The sequence below is a fragment of the Hyperoodon ampullatus genome (genome assembly GCF_949752795.1).
Source record: "Hyperoodon ampullatus genome assembly, chromosome: 13".
Classification (NCBI taxonomy): domain Eukaryota; kingdom Metazoa; phylum Chordata; class Mammalia; order Artiodactyla; family Ziphiidae; genus Hyperoodon; species Hyperoodon ampullatus.
This window is the reverse complement of record NC_136926.1, coordinates 31603631-31626959: the sequence shown is the minus strand read 5'-3', so window position 1 is coordinate 31626959 and position 23329 is coordinate 31603631. Positions and strand designations below refer to the sequence as shown.

The 23329-nt window shown below is 46.8% G+C and overlaps 1 protein-coding gene across 1 annotated transcript; it reads left to right on the top strand.

Moving 5' to 3' along the window:
- Positions 1-515: 515 nt before the first annotated feature.
- RAB12 (RAB12, member RAS oncogene family) lies at positions 516-23317 on the top strand (the record flags this gene model as incomplete). The annotated part of the gene is made up of 6 exons (XM_079717291.1): positions 516-999; positions 13834-13894; positions 19581-19719; positions 21461-21550; positions 22162-22266; positions 23204-23317. 6 exons carry the CDS (start codon positions 516-518, stop codon positions 23315-23317), a joined length of 993 nt encoding a protein of 330 aa, XP_079573417.1.
- Positions 23318-23329: the final 12 nt, after the last annotated feature.

Here is a 23329-nt window from a genome sequence, read left to right as displayed (position 1 = left end):
CGCGAGTTTCCTATGGAAAATGTAAGATAGAGGTGATCAGTCTCCTTCCCAAGCGGGGTAGGTGGGGTCTGGGCCTGAGCGAGGGCGGGTCTGCACGGGACTCCCAGGGGACGGGGGTCGAGGCGGGGGCCGGCCAGGGACTTCCAGCGCCCGGTGACAGTGCGAGTTTGTGGCAGTGATTTGGGGAATATTTCAGAGTTCAACAGGTTAGGGGGAAAACGGCTAACATACTGGCCTGGTGTCTGGGGGCTGTGCTCAATGACGGCAGGGACAGGAGGAGGGAAAAAGGAAAGGGGGGATGGGGATGGAGGAGAAGGGAAGGTGAAAGCCGCAGAAATAAAGGGCAGGGAAAAGAGTGCAGTGGAGGCAGGCAGAGCAGAGGGGGCGAGAACACAGTGGGGAGGCGCGCGGGCGGGCGGTCCTCCCGCCGGCAGGGGGCGCGCTCCCGGCAGCCCCGCGCCCCGCCCCCTCCTCCCCGCCAGCCGCGCCTGCGCCGTCGCCCCGCCTCGCCCGGGATGCTGCTGCCGCTGCTGCGGAGTAGCTGCTTCCCTTCCTCTTCCCCCGGCGGCGGCGGCGGCAGCGGCGGAGCGGACACGGGCGCGGGGGGCCGGCCGGCGGCGCAACTGCAGCGCGGAGCCCGCGGGCCGTCGGGGCCGCTCGAGCGCGCGCTCGCCCAGCCCGGGGCCGACCCGAGGCGCGCGGCGGAGGCCGAGGGAGCGTGGGGGCCCGGGGCGCGCGGCGGGCGGCGGGCCGCGCGGGGGCCGCATGCGTGCATGGATCCGGGCGCCGCGCTGCAGAGGCGGCCCGCGGGCGGCGGCGGCCTGGGCGCGGGCTCCCCGGCGCTGTCGGGCGCCCAGTCCCGGCGGAGGAAGCAGCCCCCCAGGCCGGCCGACTTCAAGCTGCAGGTCATCATCATCGGCTCCCGCGGCGTGGGCAAGACCAGCCTGATGGAGCGCTTTACCGACGACACCTTCTGCGAGGCCTGCAAGTCCACCGTGGGTAAGGCTGGCCGGACGGGCCGTGTATTCGGGGTCGGCCCCGGGGAGCCCCTTCCTCCTCTGCCCCGCGCCGGGCGGAGACCCCCGTCCCCACGCAGAGTCGTCCTGCGCCCCCGCCCTGCGCCGTCACGAGACCGGGTGATGCGCGGGGCCCGTCCAGCCCGGAGCATCTCTCCCCGGAAACCCCCCGCCCACTCGTTACCAGGAAAAAGGTGGTGACAGGTGGGGGGCAGGTGGGCAGCGTGGTGGACTCGAACTTTGCCCTGGCTAGATGGCCAGAGTGCGTCATGTCCGGTGAATTTTGATGCCCTAACTTTGCCGTCCTAGGAGTAGGGGTATTTCCACTGTCAACCCGGCTTATTTTCTAATTTTGAAGTCACTTTTATGTTGCGCTGAAATAATGACGTTTTAAATTCCTTGTGGAGGATCTCCGGGGAATATTCAAACTAACGCTACACTAAGTTTCTTCTTTTAACTGTAACTGCGGGGCAGAAGAACTTCAGCTGTATTTGTCCGTGACCTCAAATAACCCCCCAGGGACTCCGAAAGTGGGGAGGAGGCCTCCGGCACCGCTGGCTGCGTGAAGTATAGCGAAGTATAACTACAGAACCAGCCGGGTCGGGAAGTATCGTGTCCTCAGGATGTAAAATTGAAACTGCAGGGAAGTTTTCTGGTGAAGTCACATGTACAGGCCTTGGCGTTGAGGTCTGTCAGGTCACAGTCGGTAACAGCTGCTTCTATGGAAAACCCCTTAAAAGCTGTCAAAGGTAGGGGACCCCCGCAGATGAGATAGTTCTTCGAAAGGAAGGTCAGTCACCTTCAGTAATAGGGAGGGATTCCCCTAGGGGAGGTCCAAGAAACAGTGAATAAGTGGTATGTAAATATGAAATTCAGAATTAAAAGTATCATTCCACACACTTGTACAAATATTTAGTACTGTAACCAGTGGTAGTTCCAAGGTGATACAATTTGGGGATGAACTGGCTTTAAGTTGTCATGTAACAAAACACTACTACATTTAAAATGTCTTATTGGAAGACTAACCTCCCAGTTTTTGTGTTGTCTTTTTGTTTTGTTTGTGAGAATGTGTTTCCCTTCATGCTTTTTTTTATAATAGATTATTTTGGACATATTTGTGCTTTCTGTACCCTGTGTGTTTTTAAGATCTTGGCCTTGGAGTCATGATATTAAAGTTCAGTAGCGTACCTTAGACCTGGTTCAAACATCCAATCTTGGACCATATAAAGTACAGGGAGTTATTAAACCATCCAGCGAGGGTTTATACTGTTATTTTAGTACCTGGCATAAGTAAAATAGAACTAAAAGCAATTCAGAATTATCCATCTTTTATGGCTCCACGCTTAAAAATATGTAAAAACGAAGAGTAACATAGCTGTACTAGGTGAAAAGAAACTAGCACAGGAATAATGGGTGGATAACAGGGCTTGGGTGGCTGGAGGGCGAGATGGGGGATGAGCACAGGTGTGCTTAGAACTGTGCAGAGGAGAGGTGAGGAGGGGTTTTCTAAGCCGGGGCCACAGTGGAGCAACACCCGCACAATCTGGGAAGGAATCATTAGGGGACATCGGGAATGAATGCCTCAGGACCTTGGCTGCCAGGCCATGGAGTGTGCATCTTCTCCTGTAGCAGCAGGAGCCATAAAGGCCTCTGGGTACAGCCCTGGCAGGGTTGCATCAGGTATTTCGGAATCGGGAAGAAACCAGGAGGTGAGGGGACCAGGACCAGGCAGTCGGTTTCTCTGTCCCCTTAACAAACAAACCTAAATGCACACGCCTCCCCACACCACTGCTGTTGTGGGGTTCCCTGTGAACTTGGACTTTGTCTTGCTCATGTTTGTTTCCTCCATACGTAGCCTGTAGTACTTGGCTTGATAAGTGTTTATTAGTTGTGGGAAGTTCAGAGAAAGACGCTAACTTCTGGTCTGACCCAGAGTGTGAGAACACTTTAAGAAAGTTAACTAACCCCCCTTCCATCTCTGCCTGTGAGCTGCTTTTCCCTTCCACTTATCAGATCACTTATTGAGCACCTACTGTGTGCTGGTGCTGTGCTACCCACGGGGGCTTGAGTGACGAGGACAAAGTCTCTGTCCAGATGTGGCTCAGAGCTGTGGGGCCCGGGATGCCCCGGGGTGATGAGGGCAGTGTAGAGATGTGTACAGGCTGGGGAGCGTGGAGGAAGCCCCCCCAGTCGGGGTGGGATGAGAGCTGGAGGGGGAGGCTTCCTCTGCACTGGAATGCTGTAGAGATAAAGTTCATTCCCCGCGTTCCTTTAGAAAAGAGCATTTAAATGTGGCGCTGGGTGTGCTGTACAGTTGGGGTTGCCTCACCTGAATGCCTCCCGCAGGTGGCTTGTAGGGTCCTTCTGAGGCCAGTTGTTGAGTTCCGTGTCCACGGAGCACAGTCAGCTCTGCAGATTCTGCTCCGCGAGGCCCCTTGCCCTCACCCTGTACGGCTGGCAGAGTCTGGAAAAGACCATGCGCCCCGCAGCCCGGCACAGGTGCTGACCCAGGAGGGTCGCTCCAGTAATGGCTCAGCCAACCTCAGGCGGGAAGCACGCATCTCCAGTGAGTCAGACTCACTGGACTTTCTGTAAAAGATCGTAGCAGAAATCCTGAGGGATTTGAGATAATGAACCTATTTTGTAAAGTTACAAATGAACAAAATGATTTTTTTGTTGTTGTATTATTAACCAAGTCAGAAGTTGATTTGGTTTACCAGACACACAGAACTCACCAGGGTATGAAACTGAAAAAACTGTTTTTAATAATTGACGTATTGGGACTTCCCTGGTGGCACAATGGTTAAGAATCCGCCTGCCAAGGCAGGGGACGTGGGTTCGAGCCCTGGTCCAGGAATATCCCACATGCCGCAGAGCAGCTAAGCCCATGTGTCACAACTACTGAGCCTGCACTCTAGAGCCCGCGAGCCACAACTACTGAGCCCACGTGCCACAACTACTGAGCCCATGTGCCACAACTGCTGAAGCCAGCGGCGCCCTAGAGCCCGTGCTTCGCAACAAGAGAAGCCACCGCAATGAGAAGCCCGCGCACCACAAAAAAGAGTAGCCCCCACTCACCACAACTAGAGAAAGCCTGTGTATGCACAGCAATGAAGACCCAACGCAGCCAAAAATAAATAAATAAATAAATAAATGGCCTATTTAATGGAAATTGTCTAAGTGGAGTATTACTTTCAAATGGGATTTTGTGTTCGTGGAATTGAGTTACTTAGCCTGATATGACTGGCATGGTTTGACAGGGGCTTTAAAAGCCTCAGGAACAGCTTCTTGAAGTTTGAAAAATGGAAAAAAAACTAGTTGGCTGTAGAAATTCACAAGTCTCTAAAAAAAAAACATAAAATTATGTATCTGTCAACCTTTGTTTTTTAACTGTTGGAAGCTAACTGTTAAGTTTGTTTGGACCGAAATATTTTTACCAGGCAGCACCCTGCCTCCACCCACCCAGCAGCATTAAATTTCTAGAAAACCTGGGCTCTTGATATAAGCTTTGCCATGAACTAGTTTGTGACTTTGGATAAGTAATTTATTGTCTTTGCATGTAAAAGTTTACGGTCTATTAATTTATTGTCTTTGCATGTAAAAGTTTACGGTCTATTAGTGGTAGCTACATTTCTTGAGCATGTACTGTGTACCAGCAATAATATACTCTTTCTAAACCTCACAACAATCCTGAAAGTTTCCCCATTTTACAGATGAGGAAGCAAAGTCCCAGAGGGTAGACAGCTCATCCACAGTGGCCCAGCGGTCAGCAAGTGGTCAGGGCCAGGGCTGCAAGTGAGTTCCTTCTATCTGTCTGTTCCTTAGCTTACTTTGAGATTTAAATTCACTTTATTCTGAAAATTTGGATGGTTCAGAATCAGACACCATGAAACCCTTTCCTACTTGCCTAATTTGATCCCCCTGAGAGCCCTGTGAAGGTAGTGATGTCATCGATCTATGGTATCATTGACATTGACTTTCTTTAACTATGCCCCTATCATTTGTCACTTTCCTCTGGATATTAACATACTGCTCTGAAAATTGCATTTCTTACCTAAATATTCAATTATCCAAATATCTTACGTCTTTTACATATTTATTAAAATATATTTAAATAGAGGAAAAGGAGGAGTAAGACAGTTTGGACCAGAATTCTCATTTCCTGGGCAGTAAAGTTTGTTTCAAAGTGCCGGAGGCCAACATAGGATTGCCATTTCTTTTACTTTGCCATGTAAGGACATTTTTTAACAATCCACTACCACCGACTTAAAAAAAAAAAAAAAAGACTTAATATGAGGTAGACCAAAAAAATTAGGAAAGACAGAATATCAGAATTTAAAAGTTCTTTTGAATTCAGTTTGAGAACCTCACAACTCTGTCTTCATTTTTCTCATTTTGCATCCATGCATTAAACTTGGCAGCCTGGGCTTCCCTGGTGGCGCAGTGGTTGAGAGTCCGCCTGCCGATGCAGGGGACACGGGTTCATGCCCCAGTGTGGGAAGTTCCCACATGCCGCGGAGCTGCTGGGCCAGTGAGCCACGGCTGCTGAGCCTGCGCGTCCGGAGCCTGTGCTCCACAACGGGAGGGGCCGCAGCAGTGAGAGGCCCTCGTACCGCAAAAAAAACCAAACCAAACCAAAACAAAACTTCACAGCCTGGCCCCTGAGAGTAAGTGGTCTTAGAGGGTTGATAGCACTTGCTGGAAGTGCCGTTCCCACTCAGCCACGTGCCGTGGTCTCTGTTCTCAGAGCGCACCTCTTCGGGTCCCATGTGCAGTCGGGAAGCCTGTTCCCAGGGCGGGGAAACCTCGTGGTGCAGGTGACTGGTTCGTCAGGGCCGGAAGCAGAATCGAGAGGTCCAAGGAACAGGTGGATGTAAATCCTGTGCAGGACTGGCTGTCTGTGGATTGGCCTTGAATGTTATGGGATGAGATGGATGAGATGCAGGCCATCAGGTTCTGGTCCACTTTGCCTACAGGCAGTGGAGCTGCTGTCAAGGGAAATCGACTGCTTGTACTTTATTCTGGAAATTTAGGTCACAGATTTTCTGTTCAGAAACCCAGAGTGATCGTTTCATACTGGATTAAAATTATAAGCTGTGTGTTTTATGTTGCTTTTCTGTGATTGTGTGCAGTCTTTACAGCCATGGCTGAGCTGCCCAAGTGTTTCACTCACGAGGGAGTTAGGGAGAGTCGTCCGAATTCCCACTCGGAAGCCCAGACTCTGAAGCTCTCAGTGTCAGCCCCTCCCCTGCCAGGATGATGTAACAAGATGACTCAGGGAGAAGGGAGTGGAAGAGGAACGGTCAGTTTCTATGCCAGCATATGCTGTGCAGTGTGTGATTTGGCTTTTTTAATGCATTCAGGGCACGCTGATAGGCTTGTGCAGAGCGCGTTTGTGGAAATAAAGTAGCTATCTTTCAAAATAAGTGTGGTAAAGTTGGCGATCCCGGTTGTTGAGGTTGAATAAAAATCTATTTAAAGACCTGGCTTGTGTGCATTCAGCCTTTCTTTCAGTGTCGTGCACTCACACTGCAGAAGAAAGTTCTGCTTATGCTCGATGGTAGGAATCCAGATTCTTCAGGATTGCCTGTCCTGCAGCTGTGGGCTCTGAGGAACCATTGGCCGAGGGTCTGTGGACTAGCTTTAGAAAGGCAGCTTGGGTTCCTTCGAGAGCTGATAGGGCCAAATTATTCTCCAGCCTTGCATGCCAGAAACATCGTTCTTAGGAAGCATTTGCTTGCATTTGTAAAGAAAGCAGGGTTTTGTACACTAGTCAGCAGATCTTTCATGAGAGGCTGCTGGTACTTCTGTAAGACTCCATTCTGCAGGCCATTTCATGGTGCAGGAAGCACACCTGCTCACCTGGCTTGTCCTTTTCAGAAGGAGAAGTGAGTCCTGAAGATGGCTGTGAAAAAAACATTAGGGAGGATGTAAAAAGCTACACTTTAACAGAGGAGGAAGGGGATTCTTCTGTCCTTTAATTGCACAGCTTTGATATTCAGAAAGGGTTTGGAAAGCCAGAACTATAAGCCTAAAATAGTGCCCTTAATTGGATGGGTTTTTTTTTTTTTTTTTTTTTTTTTAACCCTTGAACTTTAAAACCAGAAAATACACCACAGGCTTAACAGAACATTGTATGCCGCAGGAAACCTTTTCCCCCAAAATCTGACAGCCTCCTCTGTTTGGTGTCTAGTGCTGACATAAGGCCTTCTTAGTTTACAAAACCAAACCGCAACTTGCACACCCACCTCCGGCAAGCCGGTGATGGGAGTCGCCCGTGAACGCAAGTCTCCTAGTTGTTCCAGTGTAATGTAATGCAGAAGCTAGGCCTGCTACACGGTCACGCACCCGCAACCAAACTTTCACTTTTGATTTTTCATTTAAGACACTGGACTGTCTCCTTGGCCACTCCTGTCATTCTTGAAGCTTCTGGCAGGGGCACGGGGTGGGGGTGAGAGGGAGGAAGAGTGTGGGCTTGGGGGCTGGGCAGACAGTCCTGGATTTAAGTCCCAGCTCTACTCACAAGCTGTCACTGTCTTTAGGCAGTACCTTAACTTCAGTTTCCTCCTTCATGAAAAGAAAAAACAGACAACTCACTCTCTGTTCCTGTCTGGTGCTACAGGAACGAAATAGCTTATGTACCTGGAGCAGAAAAGACAACTATAGATGTTCCCTTATCCTCCTAAATTACACTACAGATGCAAAAACTCTGCAACACTCCAAAATATAATTGTTATCTTTTAAGGGTACATATTGAAATACATACAGGTGAGCATGAGGTGTCAAAATGTAAGCACAGGACCTGGGTAAAGTAGAAAGGCCCTTTGAATTTCCCTGCATATTTTATGGGCCCATCTGATAGTGGTAAACTTAGTATTTAGCAAGTGAAGAAAATGTTACTGATCTGCCATTTGATCATCTGGGGGGTTTTCTTTTCCAGATCTTCCTCCCTCATCGACATTCTCTTCCTCTGGTGACCAGGAGGTTGAAATGACTCCATGCTTTTCAGCCAGGGTCTGTGTGTAGCCAGAGAGGGTAGAGCCAGGCCTGCTGGTGTGGGAGCAGTCTGAGCCGGCCAGTCCCTCACTCTTGCTTTTATATATTTCCCTAGCAGCGCAGAATTCCTTTTTTGACGTTAAAAACATGTTTACAGCTCCCTCCCAGTAGTTGCCTCCATTCTTGCCTTCAGGTGAGGCTGTGCAGAGAGCTGGGAGGCGCCAGACTGCCTGGGTTCAAATCTGTGCTCTCACACTTATCCGCCTGTTGACCTTGGGCAAGGTACCAGCTGCCGGAGCTTCGGTGTTTCATCTGTAGAATGGAGACAATGACAGTATCTGCCTATAAAAGCATCAAGAAGATCTCTGCAATGAGTTACTGTACGCAGTAAACCCAGGAGACATTGTTCTTTGTCTGCAAGGGGAGCACATCCTTGCCCATGAAACTTTCATGACAGCGAACACCCACCTCCTCTGGAGTGCGTGACCTCAGCCTCCCCTCTCCTTGCCGGATGAAGTTCATGTGTGTCCATGTCTGTTCCAGCCGAGTGCAGGGCCATCTCCTGCGTGTGTCTGGGTCAGGGATGGTGGGTGGTATTTGCTGAGGTGCAGGCTATCCAGTCTGGACTGAGAGGGGCAGGTCTTGTTAGACTCGGGATGGACATTTAATATCCTCAGACCTGAGAGCATTTTTAATGACACGCAGTCATTTAAACTATTTTAATAGTACCTGCTTCTGAGATGATCAAAGTATTTTACAGTTACAGGAACTTAGTTTCCGTTTCGTTGAATTCTCATAACTCGGCTTAGGTAGGAAAAGCCCCCCCATAATATTAAACAATAGGGTTTCAGAGGTTCGGGGGCCTCCTGGGGTCAGTACTACGGGAAGGTGGTCTGCATTGCCTGCTCTTTATCGGGTGTTCTCCCCGAAAGGCGGTGGTCAGGCAGAAGGCTGGCCTCATGTTCAAGAGAGGGTTTCCTAATGTTAAATTTGCCTCTATCTGTGTGACCTTGACACATTTCCTAGTTTATTTTCTCACTGTCAACTCAGTGGAAATGCTGGGAATCCTCTCCATCAGTAGTCCAGGATTGGGTAACACTGTCAAGGATAGATGTCCTTGGAAGAAAAGCCAGTGTGTGCACCTAAGATAGTTGTTATAAATTGGCAGTAACGTCGTAACCACTGCTTGAATTGAGACTTCAGAGTCTGTGAAATCCGTCAACCTCCTGAACATGTTAAGTAAACTAGAATCATAGTCTGGTGCCAACTGCAGGTCGTTGTTGTTGGGGGCGGGGTGTGGGAGAGGAGGAGGAACACTCGGCTGTCATCGCAGGCATGGGCCACCGTGTTATTTTTGCTTTTATTTTGCTTTTTGCTGGAAGGGAATGTGAAGAAAAGCTTCTGTTTATTTTTGCTATTTTCATTTTTGTAACTTTTTATGCCCCAGCAAAACGTAACACGGTAATTTTTTTTGTAAATGTTTTGCCTTCAAGGGAACTTAGAAATCTTATCAGCACCAAGTACAACAATTCTTTATGCTCTTGCTGAGATTTATGAAAGATAAATACAAAGATGACAGTGCAAGGTTAAACTTTGTTCTTTAGCAGCCCTTTAACCGTTCTTTAACAGTGACTCTGGGCCATTTGCAGATTTCGCACTTTTCCTTGTTGCCACGCATCTGACTTTTATGTTAACAACCTTGGGTTGTGGGCAGTGTTACAATTTTGAATCTAGGCTCTGCCCCTCAACTGGCAGAAGTGATAATGACTTTCAAGCAAATGACCTTGGCCTCTCTAAGATGAGTATAGTAGTGCCTGGCTTGCTGGGCTCTGAAGGAGCCCACATGCTGCATGTCAGGCACAGGGTGTCTGACAGATGCCCATTCTCATTGTTATTAAAGGAAATTAAGATCAAGTGGACTTGAATAGAATACATAGCTACACCCATTGACAGAGGGATTACAGCCCTGTGACCTGTGTCCTTTCTGATCAAAATATTTTTAGGAAGGGCTTCCCTGGTGGTGCAGTGGTTGAGAGTCCGCCTACCGATGCAGGGGACGCGGGTTCGTGCCCCAGTCCGGGAGGATCCCACATGCCGCGGAGCAGCTGGGCCCGTGGGCCGTGGCCGCTGGGCCTGCGCGTCCGGAGCCTGTGCTCCGCGGCGGGAGAGGCCGCAGCGGTGAGAGGCCCGCATACCGCAAAAAAATATATATATATTTTTATGAAGACTTCATACATTGGTTAAGCTCAAAGAAGGGTAGGCCCCTGTCACATGGCAGGACATTCACTTAGCAGACCATTTCCTGTCTATGTGACTGAGTAAACTGATACCGTAATAATCCCCTGGGAGGGGCATGTGTAGGGAGAGGATCTGGACGTATTAAGACTGACCATTCTCTAAGGTTTTACCATCAGTGACAGGACTTGTAGGAGAAATGAAATGCTCCATTTCCAGGGTGACGTGTGTGAGCTAGGCACCCTGAATTCCACCACTCTGCACACCAGGCATACTCAGGACAGAACATCCACCCTTCCTTCCTACGGTTTAAGTGTGTGTGTGTGTTTCATCATCAGTCCTCAATTTCCTCATATTTCCAAGAAGAGTCAGCATTTCTCCTTACCCACCCAGCATTTGATGGAGAAGGGGGGCAGGTTTCCATTCACCAGGTTTACTGGGTCGCTGTGGTGGGCCAGGCAGTGTTCTAGGCTCCAGGGAGCCAAAGGTGACTGTGCTCAGAAGGCATCTGTTCCTGTCACATGGGGGAGACCAACGGAGCCATGGGTCAGGGCTGGAGGGGGCAGAACTGGTAACATGGATGAGGAACGCGGGTAAGGCATGGGGCCGTCGGGGGGCTCAGATGGGAAGCACCTAGGACCGAAAAGGTTCCTGGGCAGGAAGGGAGGGTCTCCAAGAGAGAAGAGCAGAGGAAGGCACTTTGCCAAGTGCCTGGGCTGTTGATTTAGGTCTGGATGACTCAGCTCTTTACGGGCAGGACTGTCTCCACCACCTGGTGGAGTGGTAGGCTGGCTGCTTCCCCTGTTGCTTAAGACGCTATAGGAGGGGACTTTACTGGCGGTCCAGTGGTTAAGACTCCTCACTTCCAACACAGGGGGCAGGGGCTCGATCCCTGGTTGGAACGGACATGCCAGGCGGTGCAGCCAAAAAAAAAATTTGACACTATAGGAAACTTGGTTTTCAACAAAAGTTGCCACTTTTTTTGTCCCTTATTTGTATATAAACATTGGTCCTGGGCGGCCCTGCTCAGTCAGGAGTCTCTGTGCTGACTTTTCCCAAAACTAATCCCCTATTTGAGGCTATTGGTGACTTGTTACCTTTTGTTAAGGATAATTTATAATTTCTGTGACATGTAAATGTTAAAAATAGACAGCACTAAGAGATATTTTTGACTTGATGTAAAAAGGCTTTTAAAAAATGTGTAGTTGTATACTTTAAGGATTTGTTTCTAAGCTATAAATTGGAGTAAGTTTCCAACCATTACCAGGTACTTAGTGGCTATTTGTTATGGTAAAGGAAATTTCATTTAAGAGAAAGGACTATTTTAATTATCTGTTTCCTTTTGTGGAATTTTAGATTTAGCCGCTGGATATTTTTCTGTTGTTAGTGATGTCATTAATCTACTCACTAAAACTAGGTAATTTTGTCTAAACAGATTCTTAATCCTATTCGCTGTTCGTTCATCTTTGCTATGTTCTCCTATTGAAATTAGTAGTGTATTTATAATCACATGGTGATAACATTACCACTTATTCCTGATTTTGATTATTAATGCCCTTTCCTTTTATTTTTACTCATTAAACTTTGTGGTTACAAAATAACCACAGTGCAGGACTGCTAAAGTTGGAAAGTTGTTCAGGTTGGTTGAAAAAAAGGTCTGACATGTTCAGGCTCAGAACGGTTCTTAGCAGAGAAAACAGCCTAATCAAAACAAAAATTGTTTGTGCTGGCGGTTTCAAGGGATTCTTGTAGTTGACGTGAAGCAGAGCTCACAAAAGAAGTATCATCTGCCAGTTCTTTTCAATAAAATGTAGCTGGCACTGCAACAAGTCTTAACAAGTTGCAGCTCCCTTAAGTAAAATAAAAAATAAAATAAAAAAGGAACTAGAAACAAAAGTAAAACAGAATAGGGGCTTCCCTGGTGGCGCAGCGGTTGAGAGTCCGCCTGACGATGCAGGGGACACGGGTTTGTGCCCCGGTCCGGGAGGATCCCACATGCCGCAGAGCGGCTGGGCCCGTGAGCCATGGCCGCTGAGCCTGCACGTCCGGAGACTGTGCTCCGCAACGGGAGAGGCCACAGCAGTGAGAGGCCCGCGTACCGCAAAAAAAAAAAAAAAAAAAAAATGTAAAACAGAATAGTAGTCATGGCAGAATATGAATTTGATTTGTAAATTGCCATCACAGAGTAACATGGTGAGGCCCTAATTTTATTCTAATATCAGGAAGAAAGGGTTTTGTCTGAGCTGTGCCTTTTTAAAATCAGAACGTAGCATATAGGTCCAGGCTGGTTTCCAGGCTTGTAGAATATCACGTTAGGCTCTGCTCTTACCTTGTGGTTGAGTCATGAGGGATTCTGCTTGGTCTCTATTTGAGGATGTTGGTCGTGTACAGACATGCTTCCTGTTTCAAGGCTGTCTGAGAGTCAGTTGACTCGGAAAAGCAAAGCTTTTCCAGAACTGCAAGTGAAATTGGCTTAACCACCCGTATGCTGTGACCTTTGAAATCAGGGCAGGTGCAGGAGATTAAGAACCAAGATGCAGTAGCCTATTCCCCAGCTGTGACATTTTATATTCCTGCCACTTTTCTTTGTTGTACAGACCCTGGTCCCACCCAGGGTTGTAAACATGTCTTTTGGTTGCACTGGTGTCTGCAGTGTGTTACTAATTATAAAAGTCAGCCACATGCCTTGGGCTTCACCTCAAGAACGTCATCTGACTTTGAAGAGCTGCATCATTGCCCCACCCCCCAGCCCCGCCCCGGTAGAGACCCGGCAGTGTTGGGACCCTGGATCCATGAAGCAGTCACGATATAGTTCCTGTAGAGATTATGTTTCCAGTTCCCAAATTTAGCTGGCATCCCTTTGGTTTATTTTTTCTTAGCTGTGAAAATTGTGTAAAAAATATTGTTTTGAAATCTTGAAGTTTTCTATAAGTGAGAAGTATATAAGGTAACATCCACAGATGAAAATTTGGTTTAAAAAATTATCTGAAGCTTTAAGGGCTGAATTGGAAATGGGTGATGATTCATGATGGTTTACTTGTTACCATTAAAGTAAATAAAAATTGAAATTAAGTTGTATGAGTAAATTTTTAAAAAATAATTCCTCTTCCACGCTATTGACAATATAATAAAGTCACTTCTGTGAATGCTAAGAAATTTAATACAATAATTTCTAAATTCAGACTAAGGCTGTTTGAAATCAAGATTGAGTTTCCAGTGTAACATGTAAGAATTTTCCCCGAGATAGCATGCTTATAAAGCCATTCATTTGTTCATATAATGATTAGTTGTAATTTTTAAATGGTTTTTATGCTACATCTCTAGTAGTCATAAACTCTATTATGAATAGCAAATGCTGCATCTCAAGTTCAGGGTAAAACCGAACATACCTTGGCTCTTCAGTTGTGCTGGGAAGCACAGAGTGATGGTCGTCACGCATACTGGCAAACTTCTGCTTTCTCCTTTTAGGATTTAGTGTGATCAGTTTTTTTGGTTTTTCTTATAATGGCATAAAAATGTACAAGTAGTATTATTTTTCTGACGAATTGCATTGTTTTTGCTTCATCTACGTCTGTTTTATTTACAGGTGTTGACTTTAAAATCAAAACCGTAGAGCTAAGAGGAAAGAAAATTAGGTTACAGATCTGGTAAGTGGGCATCTACACCCAGTCCTGCCACGTGTGTTTACCAGTCCACGTGCTTGTCTAATACAATTAACCGTTCAAGCTGGTCTGTCGCTCCTACGTCTCCGCTCCTTCGCTCACATTCAAGTGGAATGAACGGACCTTCCTTCGGGGGAGGGTTCACTTGTCAAGGGAGAGTTCAGGAAAGAGTCCACTTGTCTCAGATCCCATTTGCACACGGGAGTTGTGGGGAGAAAAATGTGACTTTTATGGCAACTAGTTTGGAGCCTTTAGTCTCTAGTTTCACATCATTTGACAAAACCGTCATCACTAAAACGATGGCTCCGCTGCTCGTCTGCATGTTTTTAACATTGCTTTGCGAGCATTCAGAGAAAGGCCAGTGTGTTCCTCCCCGGAGTTGCGCTCTCTCCTGGCAAGTCCCCCACAGGCTGTGTCCCTGGTGGCACCGCGTGGTGGCCACCGCGGGCCATGTGTGCCCTTCCAGCTCCATTGCCAGAGCCATGTGCCCTGAGGCCCTCCGTGCCCCATGGAGGGGAGCCCAGAGCCCCCTCCCTGCACGTCAGGAGCGTGTGAGAGACTAAACCAGCCGTGTGCAGGCCGCTCAGCACTCGGCCGCCTGCGGGGACCCTCAGAACCCCTCTGGAGGAGGGCCCAGGGGCGGCGGCAGTGGGAGTGGCCCCGCCGGGGGTGTCCCGAGTCGCCCTTGCTGTTAACACGGTCGCGCGGCAGCATCTCAGCCACTAACTCCTCCCGCAGGTAGACCTCATCTCTGAGTGTTTGTCCGCCGTGTGTGTGTTGCTTTCATCCACGTTCATTGCTGCCACGTCGGTGGCTCCATCATCACCTAACGCTTGCGTGTTAGTGCCATGCCTCATCCTCACCCGTGTCCCTGTCCGGGGCACCACTGCCCCCGAACCAGCAGAGGAGCTCGCCAGCCGTCAGGTAATGTCTGCATTGGTGACTGCTGACTGTTAACCCACTTGAAGGATTGGGGTGGGGGAGTGTTGCTTTTCTGTTTTGTGTTTTTGTTTTTCGTATTTTTGTTTGGGGCTTGACTATGAGACATTTATGGTCTTGCCTAAATACTTAGTAACAGAAAATGGGTATTTCTTACTCTGTTAGCCCATGATTGGGAAGGCAGCAGGCTGTGTGTGTGCATTGCTGCCCAGGTTTTGAATTCTGGAAATAGCAGCAGAGTACCTTTCACATGAGCCACTGTTTCTAACCCTACACTCTTTATTTATTTATTATTCACCAGTGAATAATGTACCTACTGACGCCAGCTACCTGCTAGTCCCTTAGTACTTGAAATAGGATTCTTATCTGAAATAGGATTTTTATCTTCTGGAGTTTATTATTTAAAGGAAGGAAAAACTTTCTTTCCATCACTGTGATCCCGTAGGTAGGAAGGAAGCACTGGAGCCGCGGCCCAGCCGGTAAAGGGACGCGGGGCTTGTTTCCTCCCTGGGAGCCGTCCTCAAGCTGTGGCTGTTCTGACCTGCTGCGTCCCGGGTGTGCTGTCATCACTTTACTCTGTCCCGGTGGAGGGCGTAGGGGGAGCGGTGTGGGGGAGAGAGCTCTTCAGAGACCCTGTGCTCTGACCTAGACTCAATCCATGCAAGCTTCGCTGCTGGCCGGTTTTCACGAGGAGGTCGTGTTAGTAGACATGCATTTTCTCCTGATGATTTCTGGATATAGCCAATCTAAGAAAGTATTATTTACTACAGATTCCTAAAGGTTTAAGGTACCAAAAGCTGCAGACGTCATTGTCGTATTTTTAGGGCACACTTTATGTCATTGCCACATTTTTAAGTCCCTTGATTATCTGTGGTTAGAAAAAGGACCATTTTCCCATGTCTGCTTGAAGCGTTTCCAAGTGTGTGTGTATAGAACTTGGTGTAAGTATAGCTAAAATAAGATGTCGACCAGAATGTAGTTTCATGAATTTATATCCACATGCTGTCTGGAAATTATTCACAGAGACTTAGGTCTGTTGTGTTGAGATGGACTTGAAGCTGAGAAATTAGCCTCCCACCTTTAGGCAAACACAGAATCAAGATGCTTCATATGAAGGCCTCCTGTTCTGTCCAGTGCTCACTGTCAGGGAATTTGGTCTTCACCAGCGTTCTTACATTGACATCAAGTTTGTTTCCTTTCATTCTCTGCTTGAAGAGGTAGAATGGTTCATACACTGACTTTGGTTCCTATAAATTAAGAATTGTGTCATTTAAACTGATATATTAAATTTTTTAAATGACAGTCTTTGAATTTTCAAAGCATGGTTGTATTACCCAACTGTGGAAACAGGATAGCAGGAAGTTTTCAATTTGCACCAAAAGCAGAGAGAGAAATAATAATGAGATCACAGTCTACTGGTAATAAATGGTGATTTGGCTGACAGTAATAAGCTGTAAATCTGTAAGAATCAGCTCTTGGTCATTACAGTGAAAATTCAGGTCCATTGAGATAAAGATGGGAAATACTAGGATTCTACATCTTCATAGATAGACCATGAACTGGGCATTGGTATCGTGTTATCATCTAGCTGTGTGAAAAGTGGAGAGTAGTGTGGAATTTTTGTGATACTGGCTCAGCGTAGGTATTTAATATACGCTTAACTTTCGCAACCCAGACATTTTGGAAATGTGGAATAGTCTCTCAAGGGAAGACGCTTTTCTGCCTCAAGCAGTGAGAACCAGGCACAAAGAGATGGAGTCAAAGGAATGGCCTTAATGTCTCCACTCTGGGGTCTTGTGAGCTGGCCATATTTGGACTTATTTGTGTTACAGGTCGCCTCAGAGTTTGCCTCTCGAGGTCTCCGCCCTTTTTCTGTGTGTCTGACTTAAAGCCGAGAGTCAGCTAACTTCACAATCCCTTCACAATCAGCTAACTTCTAAGACCCCTAAGCGTGCTACTCATGTAGCGGGTTTTTTGAAACTGTATCAGAAATGCCTGTTACTATCTTGATTCCTTGATTGTTGGGTTTTTATTAGAACTTCTCCTAGGGATCTGCTGTCCCATGTCGTGCCTGTAGGTAACAGTGCTGTATTGTACACTCAAAAAGTCTGCCTTCAGATCTCATGTTAAGTGTTCTTACCACAATACAATCAAAATAATTTTTCAAAAACTTGTATTATTTCTAATTTCTCTGTTCTTGAGCCCCCAATTTCTGTATCCTGATTCAGTGAATATGTATAGAAACGAATGTGAAATTGATTTAAGCTAAAAGTCAGCTTAAAACTACTTAACATAGGGCTTCCCGGGTGGCGCAGTGGTTGAGAGTCCACCTGCCGATGCAGGGGACGTGGGTTCGTGCCCCGGTCCGGGAAGATCCCACATGCCGCAGAGAGGCTGGGCCCGTGAGCCATGGCCGCTGAGGCTGCACGTCCGGAGCCTGTGCTCCGCAACGGGAGAGGCCACAACAGTGAGAGGCCCGCATACCGCAAAAAAAAAAAAAAAAAAAAAAAACTACTTAACATAAAGATTCATGAAAGTCCGTAATTCCCAAAATGCTCAGTGAAGACCTTGTATCTGATTGCTGTTTGAATTTGTGGTGCAGCTATCATGTGCTAACCACAGATTTCAGAGTAGAAAAGTGTGTGTTATTTTTGCTTTTTAAAGAAATGAGTGAGAAATGTTTTATCAAATCCCAACTTGAACAAGCCAGCACTTGTGATAGGAAGAGAAACCACAGTCTGAAATATTTCACTCTTTTTTGGTTTGGAAGTATTAATTATGCCCCTAAATGTCTAGGATCCTGGAAATAAAATTGTTCAGTGATTCCTTATATAAATGAATGGTATCTAAATCGATTCCTTCTCACCTGATTTGAAGGTGCATTTTTGTGTTTCTAAGTTGGTTTTAGGAATCCTGAAGAATTCAGTCCCCATCATTTTCAGTGTTCCAATTTTGGGGCAGTTCTGGGTCAAAAAATAAAGTTCAGGGGACTTCCCTGGCGGTCCAGTGGTTAAGACCTTGCCTTCCAGTGCAGGGGGTGAGGGTTCAATCCCTGGTGGAGGAGCTAAGACCCCACATGCCTCACAGCCAAAAAACCAAAACAAAAAACAGAAGCAATATTGTAACCAATTCAATAAAGACTTTAAAAGTGGTCCACATCAGGGGCTTCCCTGGTGGCGCAGTGGTTGAGAGTCCGCCTGCCAATGCAGGGGACACAGGTTCGTGCCCCTGTCCGGGAAGATCCCACATGCCACGGAGCGGCTGGGCCCGTGAGCCATGGCCGCTGAGCCTGCGTGTCCGGAGCCTGTGCTCCGCAACGGGAGAGGCCACAACAGTTAGAGGCCCGCGTACCGCAAAAAAAAAAAAAAAAAAAAAAAATGGTCCACATCAAAAAAAATCTTAAAAACATAAAATAAATAAAGTTTGTTTTGCCTTGAAGTGGCATCCACTTTCTGCATTTTACCCATGTAACCTTGTGTTCAACACCTGTGGATCGAGGGCCCGCAGTAGGCCAGGCACCCACTGGACCCTGGTGGACAAAACAGACCAGCCTCAGGTCCTGGGCCTTCCAGCCAAGGGCACAGGGCAGTCTTAGAGCCTCTGGAGCAAAGCAAGTCGCCTTGCTTTACGTTCAAATGAATTTCCCAGCGAGCTTCGTTGTTTGTTTGGGCATAATGACATATCCCTAAGCGGAGCTAATTTGGTGGCAAGTCTAGTCTGATCAAAGCCATAAGTTACAGCACCTTTGCCATATGTGTTTTAGGGACACGGCCCCACAAGTTTCACCCCATCTGATGCGTTGGGAAGAGGTGTCACACCGTCTCCCCATTTCAGAAGCTCACATGCTGTCCTGTGAGAGGCTGTGGGCGCCTTTCAGGGGAGAACCCCGTTTTCTGTGTACCCCACCACCCCTTCGCTTCCTCCACCACGAGCCACCTGTGTCATGTGGCCCTGGGAGTATGCCGTGAGTTAGGGTTCTTCAGGAAAAACTAAATTATAGTTGGTCTTTAAAGACAGTCTGTGGATTGTCTTTAATTATAGATTGTCTACAACTATAGATTGTAATTAAAGATAGTTTTCCTGATCTGAAGGCCTGCTCTGTTGAGCCTCGTTTGTAAATTTGTGATGATTCTCAAGCAGTTTCTTGGCTTCTTAGGTTTAGAAAATGGGTTTCAGCCAGCTTCTGTGCACTATTAGTGTGTGTATATCTTCATGTGGAAATGGACAACTTTTCCTGGAGAGGAAATAAAGCTTTAGATTTCAGGGTAGCAGTCAGAGTGATGAGCTTGATTTTTGCAAAGCTATTTGGTACCTCGTCTCCCTTTGCCTTTGACCACTACTCTGGAGGGATTAAGAAGATAACAAGACCAATTCTGTAGCGTTTTTCATTAGTGGGGACTCCATCAGCAAAATCAGATATTCACCGTCGAGTTCAGTTAAAAGAGTTCTAGGCTTAAATCTTCTCAGTTACCATCCATGCATTTTGTCATTGTTGATAACCACCTAGTTTATGGTGTGTTAATACTTACCACCATTTTACACAGCATTTACTTCTTTTCAAAATCTTGGTTTGAAAGAAATTGGGGCTTCCTTATGATTTTGTTTGGATGTACTTAGCTCAGAAAAGCTACCCCCACTAAGAGTGAATATGCACAGATGTGTTAGGAGTTACAATTGGGCTGAGGCTCTCCCTGTTGTTGTTCAGAAACTAATTTTTGCTGCTGTTTCTTAGGGACACAGCAGGTCAGGAGAGATTCAACAGCATTACCTCAGCTTATTACAGAAGTGCCAAGGGGATCATATTAGTATATGATATCACTAAGAAGGAGACATTTGATGATTTGCCAAAATGGATGAAGATGATTGATAAGGTAGGTGTTGCATTTCTCTCTCAGATGTGAACTCTTTGCTTGTAGGTGTTAATCATTACAAAAGGAGGAAGGGAAACATTTATGGAGCATGTTTTTCCATCCTGAATGTCATTTAATCCAGATGACAGCATTCAAAGTAGGTATATAGCCCTGCATCATAGATGAGGCAGAGAAGAACTAAAATGTCTCCAGGATCCCCTTATAAATAATAGAGCCAGGATTTTTATTCTGGTACCTGGGCTGTGTGACTTCAAAGCCCAGACATGCTCATTGCACACTGTCCGGCTGCATCCGTGGAATCATATTCAGGACTCCTTGTTTCTGCAGAAAGTTCACTTGGACGCTCGCTTCGCGAGTGTCCACAGAGTGACAGCCTCCCAGGGACAGCCGTCTCCACTGTGCCCGTGGAAGACGCCAAGGGCCTCGGTCACCACGGGACCTCTGCCCTCAAATGAGAGATGGCCTTCACCTCCTCACTTTGAACTAAAGAAGAGTTTATCCTTTGGACCACGCTTGACTATATAGAGACAACCCAAGTCTGTATGAATAATGTAATCTGTGGGTTCCCCTCTGAGAAGTGGGGACCCAAAATACACATGTAGACGACACAGCCGCTGAGGGTGAGATGTGGTGGTCAACAGTGGCCACATTTTGAGAGTTTTTTCCCCCTTATTCAGTAATTTGATGTTTAGTTCCTTTGTATAACAAGCACACTTGGTATATTATAAATTGGATTTTGTTTACAAATTGTATTAAACCCATCTGTTAGATGATGTTGGAGAATGTTCCTTTGTGTAACAAGCACAGTTGGTATATTATAAATTGGATTTTGTTTACAAATTGTATTAAACCCATCTGTTACATGATGTTGGAGCATGTTCCTTTGCAGGTCTTACTAAGCACATTTTCAACATGTGCCTCTTGAAAGTGTGTTAGGGACCAGGGTTGCCAGGGTTACGGAGATGTGGGGACCCGGGGCGGGTCTGGGCTCTGGGATGGTGAGTCTCCGGATGTGATATTCTCCCCTTCTGAAGCCGCAGAGTGTGCTCCTAAGGACCTCAGACGGGGCGCCCTCTCTGCCAGCTGACAGCACAGAACTGAGGGATGGAGTTAAAACCGAAGGCAGTGGCCTCCATGTTAGGGGCTGCTGTTTTTTTTAAACTTAGAAATGGAGCTTAACTTTTCCTCATTGTAAAATTAATGATACCTTGTCATTATAGAAAACTTAGAAAAGCACAAAAGTAAATTGTTCAGATCTTTAGTTCTGTCATCCAGGAAAACCAGATTGGGTCCCTGCTCCGTTTAGTTTTACACCCTGCTTATTTAACTAAATACTCTGTCACAGGGGCCTTCCTGTGTCATCTTAATGTTCTTCCGAAGCTTTTGTTTTGTTTTGTTTTGTTTATGGCTTCATTCTTTTGTGTACTTTATTTCATTCTTCACCTGCTTTGTGGGATTCTTAGGTTTTTTTCAACTAAGTGTAAAACTTTGCCTATATTTTGAGTCATTTCCCTAGGATAGATTCTTAGGAATCATGGGTCAAGGGCTGAGAACATTGTGGTTCGTCAGGCCTGTGACCACATTGCTGTGAGCCCGGCAGGAACCCTGCCCGGGACAGAGTAGATGCTCAGAGATCGTGAAGCGAGTGGTCGGAAGGGTGAGACGTGTTGCCTTGGTTTATGTTTCCCGTCGTGTGTGATGTGCCTGTCTTTGAAATACGGCTTCTTTTACAATCCCACAGTACGCTTCAGAAGACGCGGAGCTTCTTTTAGTTGGAAATAAGTTGGACTGTGAAACTGACAGAGAAATCAGCAGACAACAAGGTGAAAAGGTGAGGAAAGGGGGGCAGAGAGGGGGTCTCAGCACCCACGCCCTGTACAGTGAGCACCCCGTGTGCTCCCCTTTTAATAAACGACTTTATAATTATGTCATAATTTTAAAAAAGTAATCACTCAGTTGCATCCTTCCTATTCATTTGCTTTTGTTAACTTCCTGCTCCTTTAAATTCACTTAGAAATGGAGGGGAGAAAAACACAGTAGTGTATCGTGCATTATTTAGTATCTCACCTGACATCTTATACAGAGAAATATTCTTTTAAACCATATAATCGCTTTCGTGGTTTTTCTCTCACTCTGACCTTCCGTGGAGAAACGGTGATATTCATGTTTTAAATGTCAGATACACTACAGGTTAGAAACTTGGGCACGTAGTTTGACTTGGCGTCACCTTACAGATTTTGTTTTGTAGTTTTCTTATCATGTAGGAAATTGGCTACACTTGTGAACTTTACATCTGAGGGTAAACAGGACTTTCCAGGCCTTTCGTCCCAGCCCTTCCCTGAAAGCCGAAGCCCCAGAGCTGTCCGTCCCCCGTCACAGGCCCCGTGCTTGTACATTAGGTTGTGTTGCATCCGCGCAGAGAAAAATAATTTGTTTTCTTAGTTTGCACAGCAGATAACTGGGATGCGGTTCTGTGAAGCAAGTGCCAAGGATAACTTCAACGTGGACGAAATATTCCTGAAGCTTGTTGATGACATCCTGAAAAAGGTAAAAAGAGAGAATCGTACATCGTGAAAGGCGTTTCATCTGAAACCTGTTCATTGTTTCCTTTGCAGTTTTTTGGTTGGGAAACTTTTACGTAGAAAGGGAAGCACGGGGGTCATCGTCAGGCTGAAGACCAAGGGGGCGAGGACCCGGCCGAAGGAGCCAGCTCGCTGCCGTGGCAGCCTTTCCCCGCGTACCTAGTGCCGCATTCCAGTCCTCGCTCAGCCTCACACGTGGTCTGGGGAGCGGGTGTGACCGCGAGCCGTGTTATTTGACTTTTGCTCCTCCCTCGTTGGAGTTTTCCCACAAAGGACTAAGTTAGATACAGACAGTGGAGGTCTTGCCCCGCCTTGGGGCCCTGCTGTCCGGCGGGGCCTGAGGCCGTCCTGGGGCCTTTTGTGGCGCCAGTTGGCAGGAAGATGGCTTCACTGGACAGCAACACTTAGTTCAGGCGTCTCTGGGCTTGCATCCAAAGATTTCTTAGTGAGATCTTTAAGTGTATTTGTATTACTGTTACACATAATCGACTCAGTTCAGACGTAATTCAGAAGCTTCTAATACAATAGCTGTCTGTACAATTACCAGGAGAAGGTGCTTCTTTCTTTAGTAATGGTGTAACCCCGGAGAACACAGAACTGTTTTTTCATTTTTTGGTACGTTAAGTTTCCATTATACTGGACTGTGAAAATAAACGTTTACGAGGTCCATCGGCTCTCTTCTTCCATAGGGTGTGAAATAGGCTGCACAGCGTTTGTGTGATGGTTGAAGCTCCCTGAACCTGGTTCTTAGGTTTTGGCTTAATATTTTCATGCCTAATTAAATTCTGATGATTGAAGAGTTTTCTGTGCAAAATACTTTGGTCTTCTATAATGGTACGATTTGTAGTCTTTACATATACATTGTTGGGTTAAAATGTACTTGTCTTTTTCTTTATCCTCAGATGCCTCTGGACATGCTGAGGAACGAGCTGTCCAATAGCATCCTCTCCTTACAACCAGAGCCTGAGATCCCACCAGAACTGCCTCCACCCAGACCACACGTCCGATGCTGTTGATTCGCTACTTTG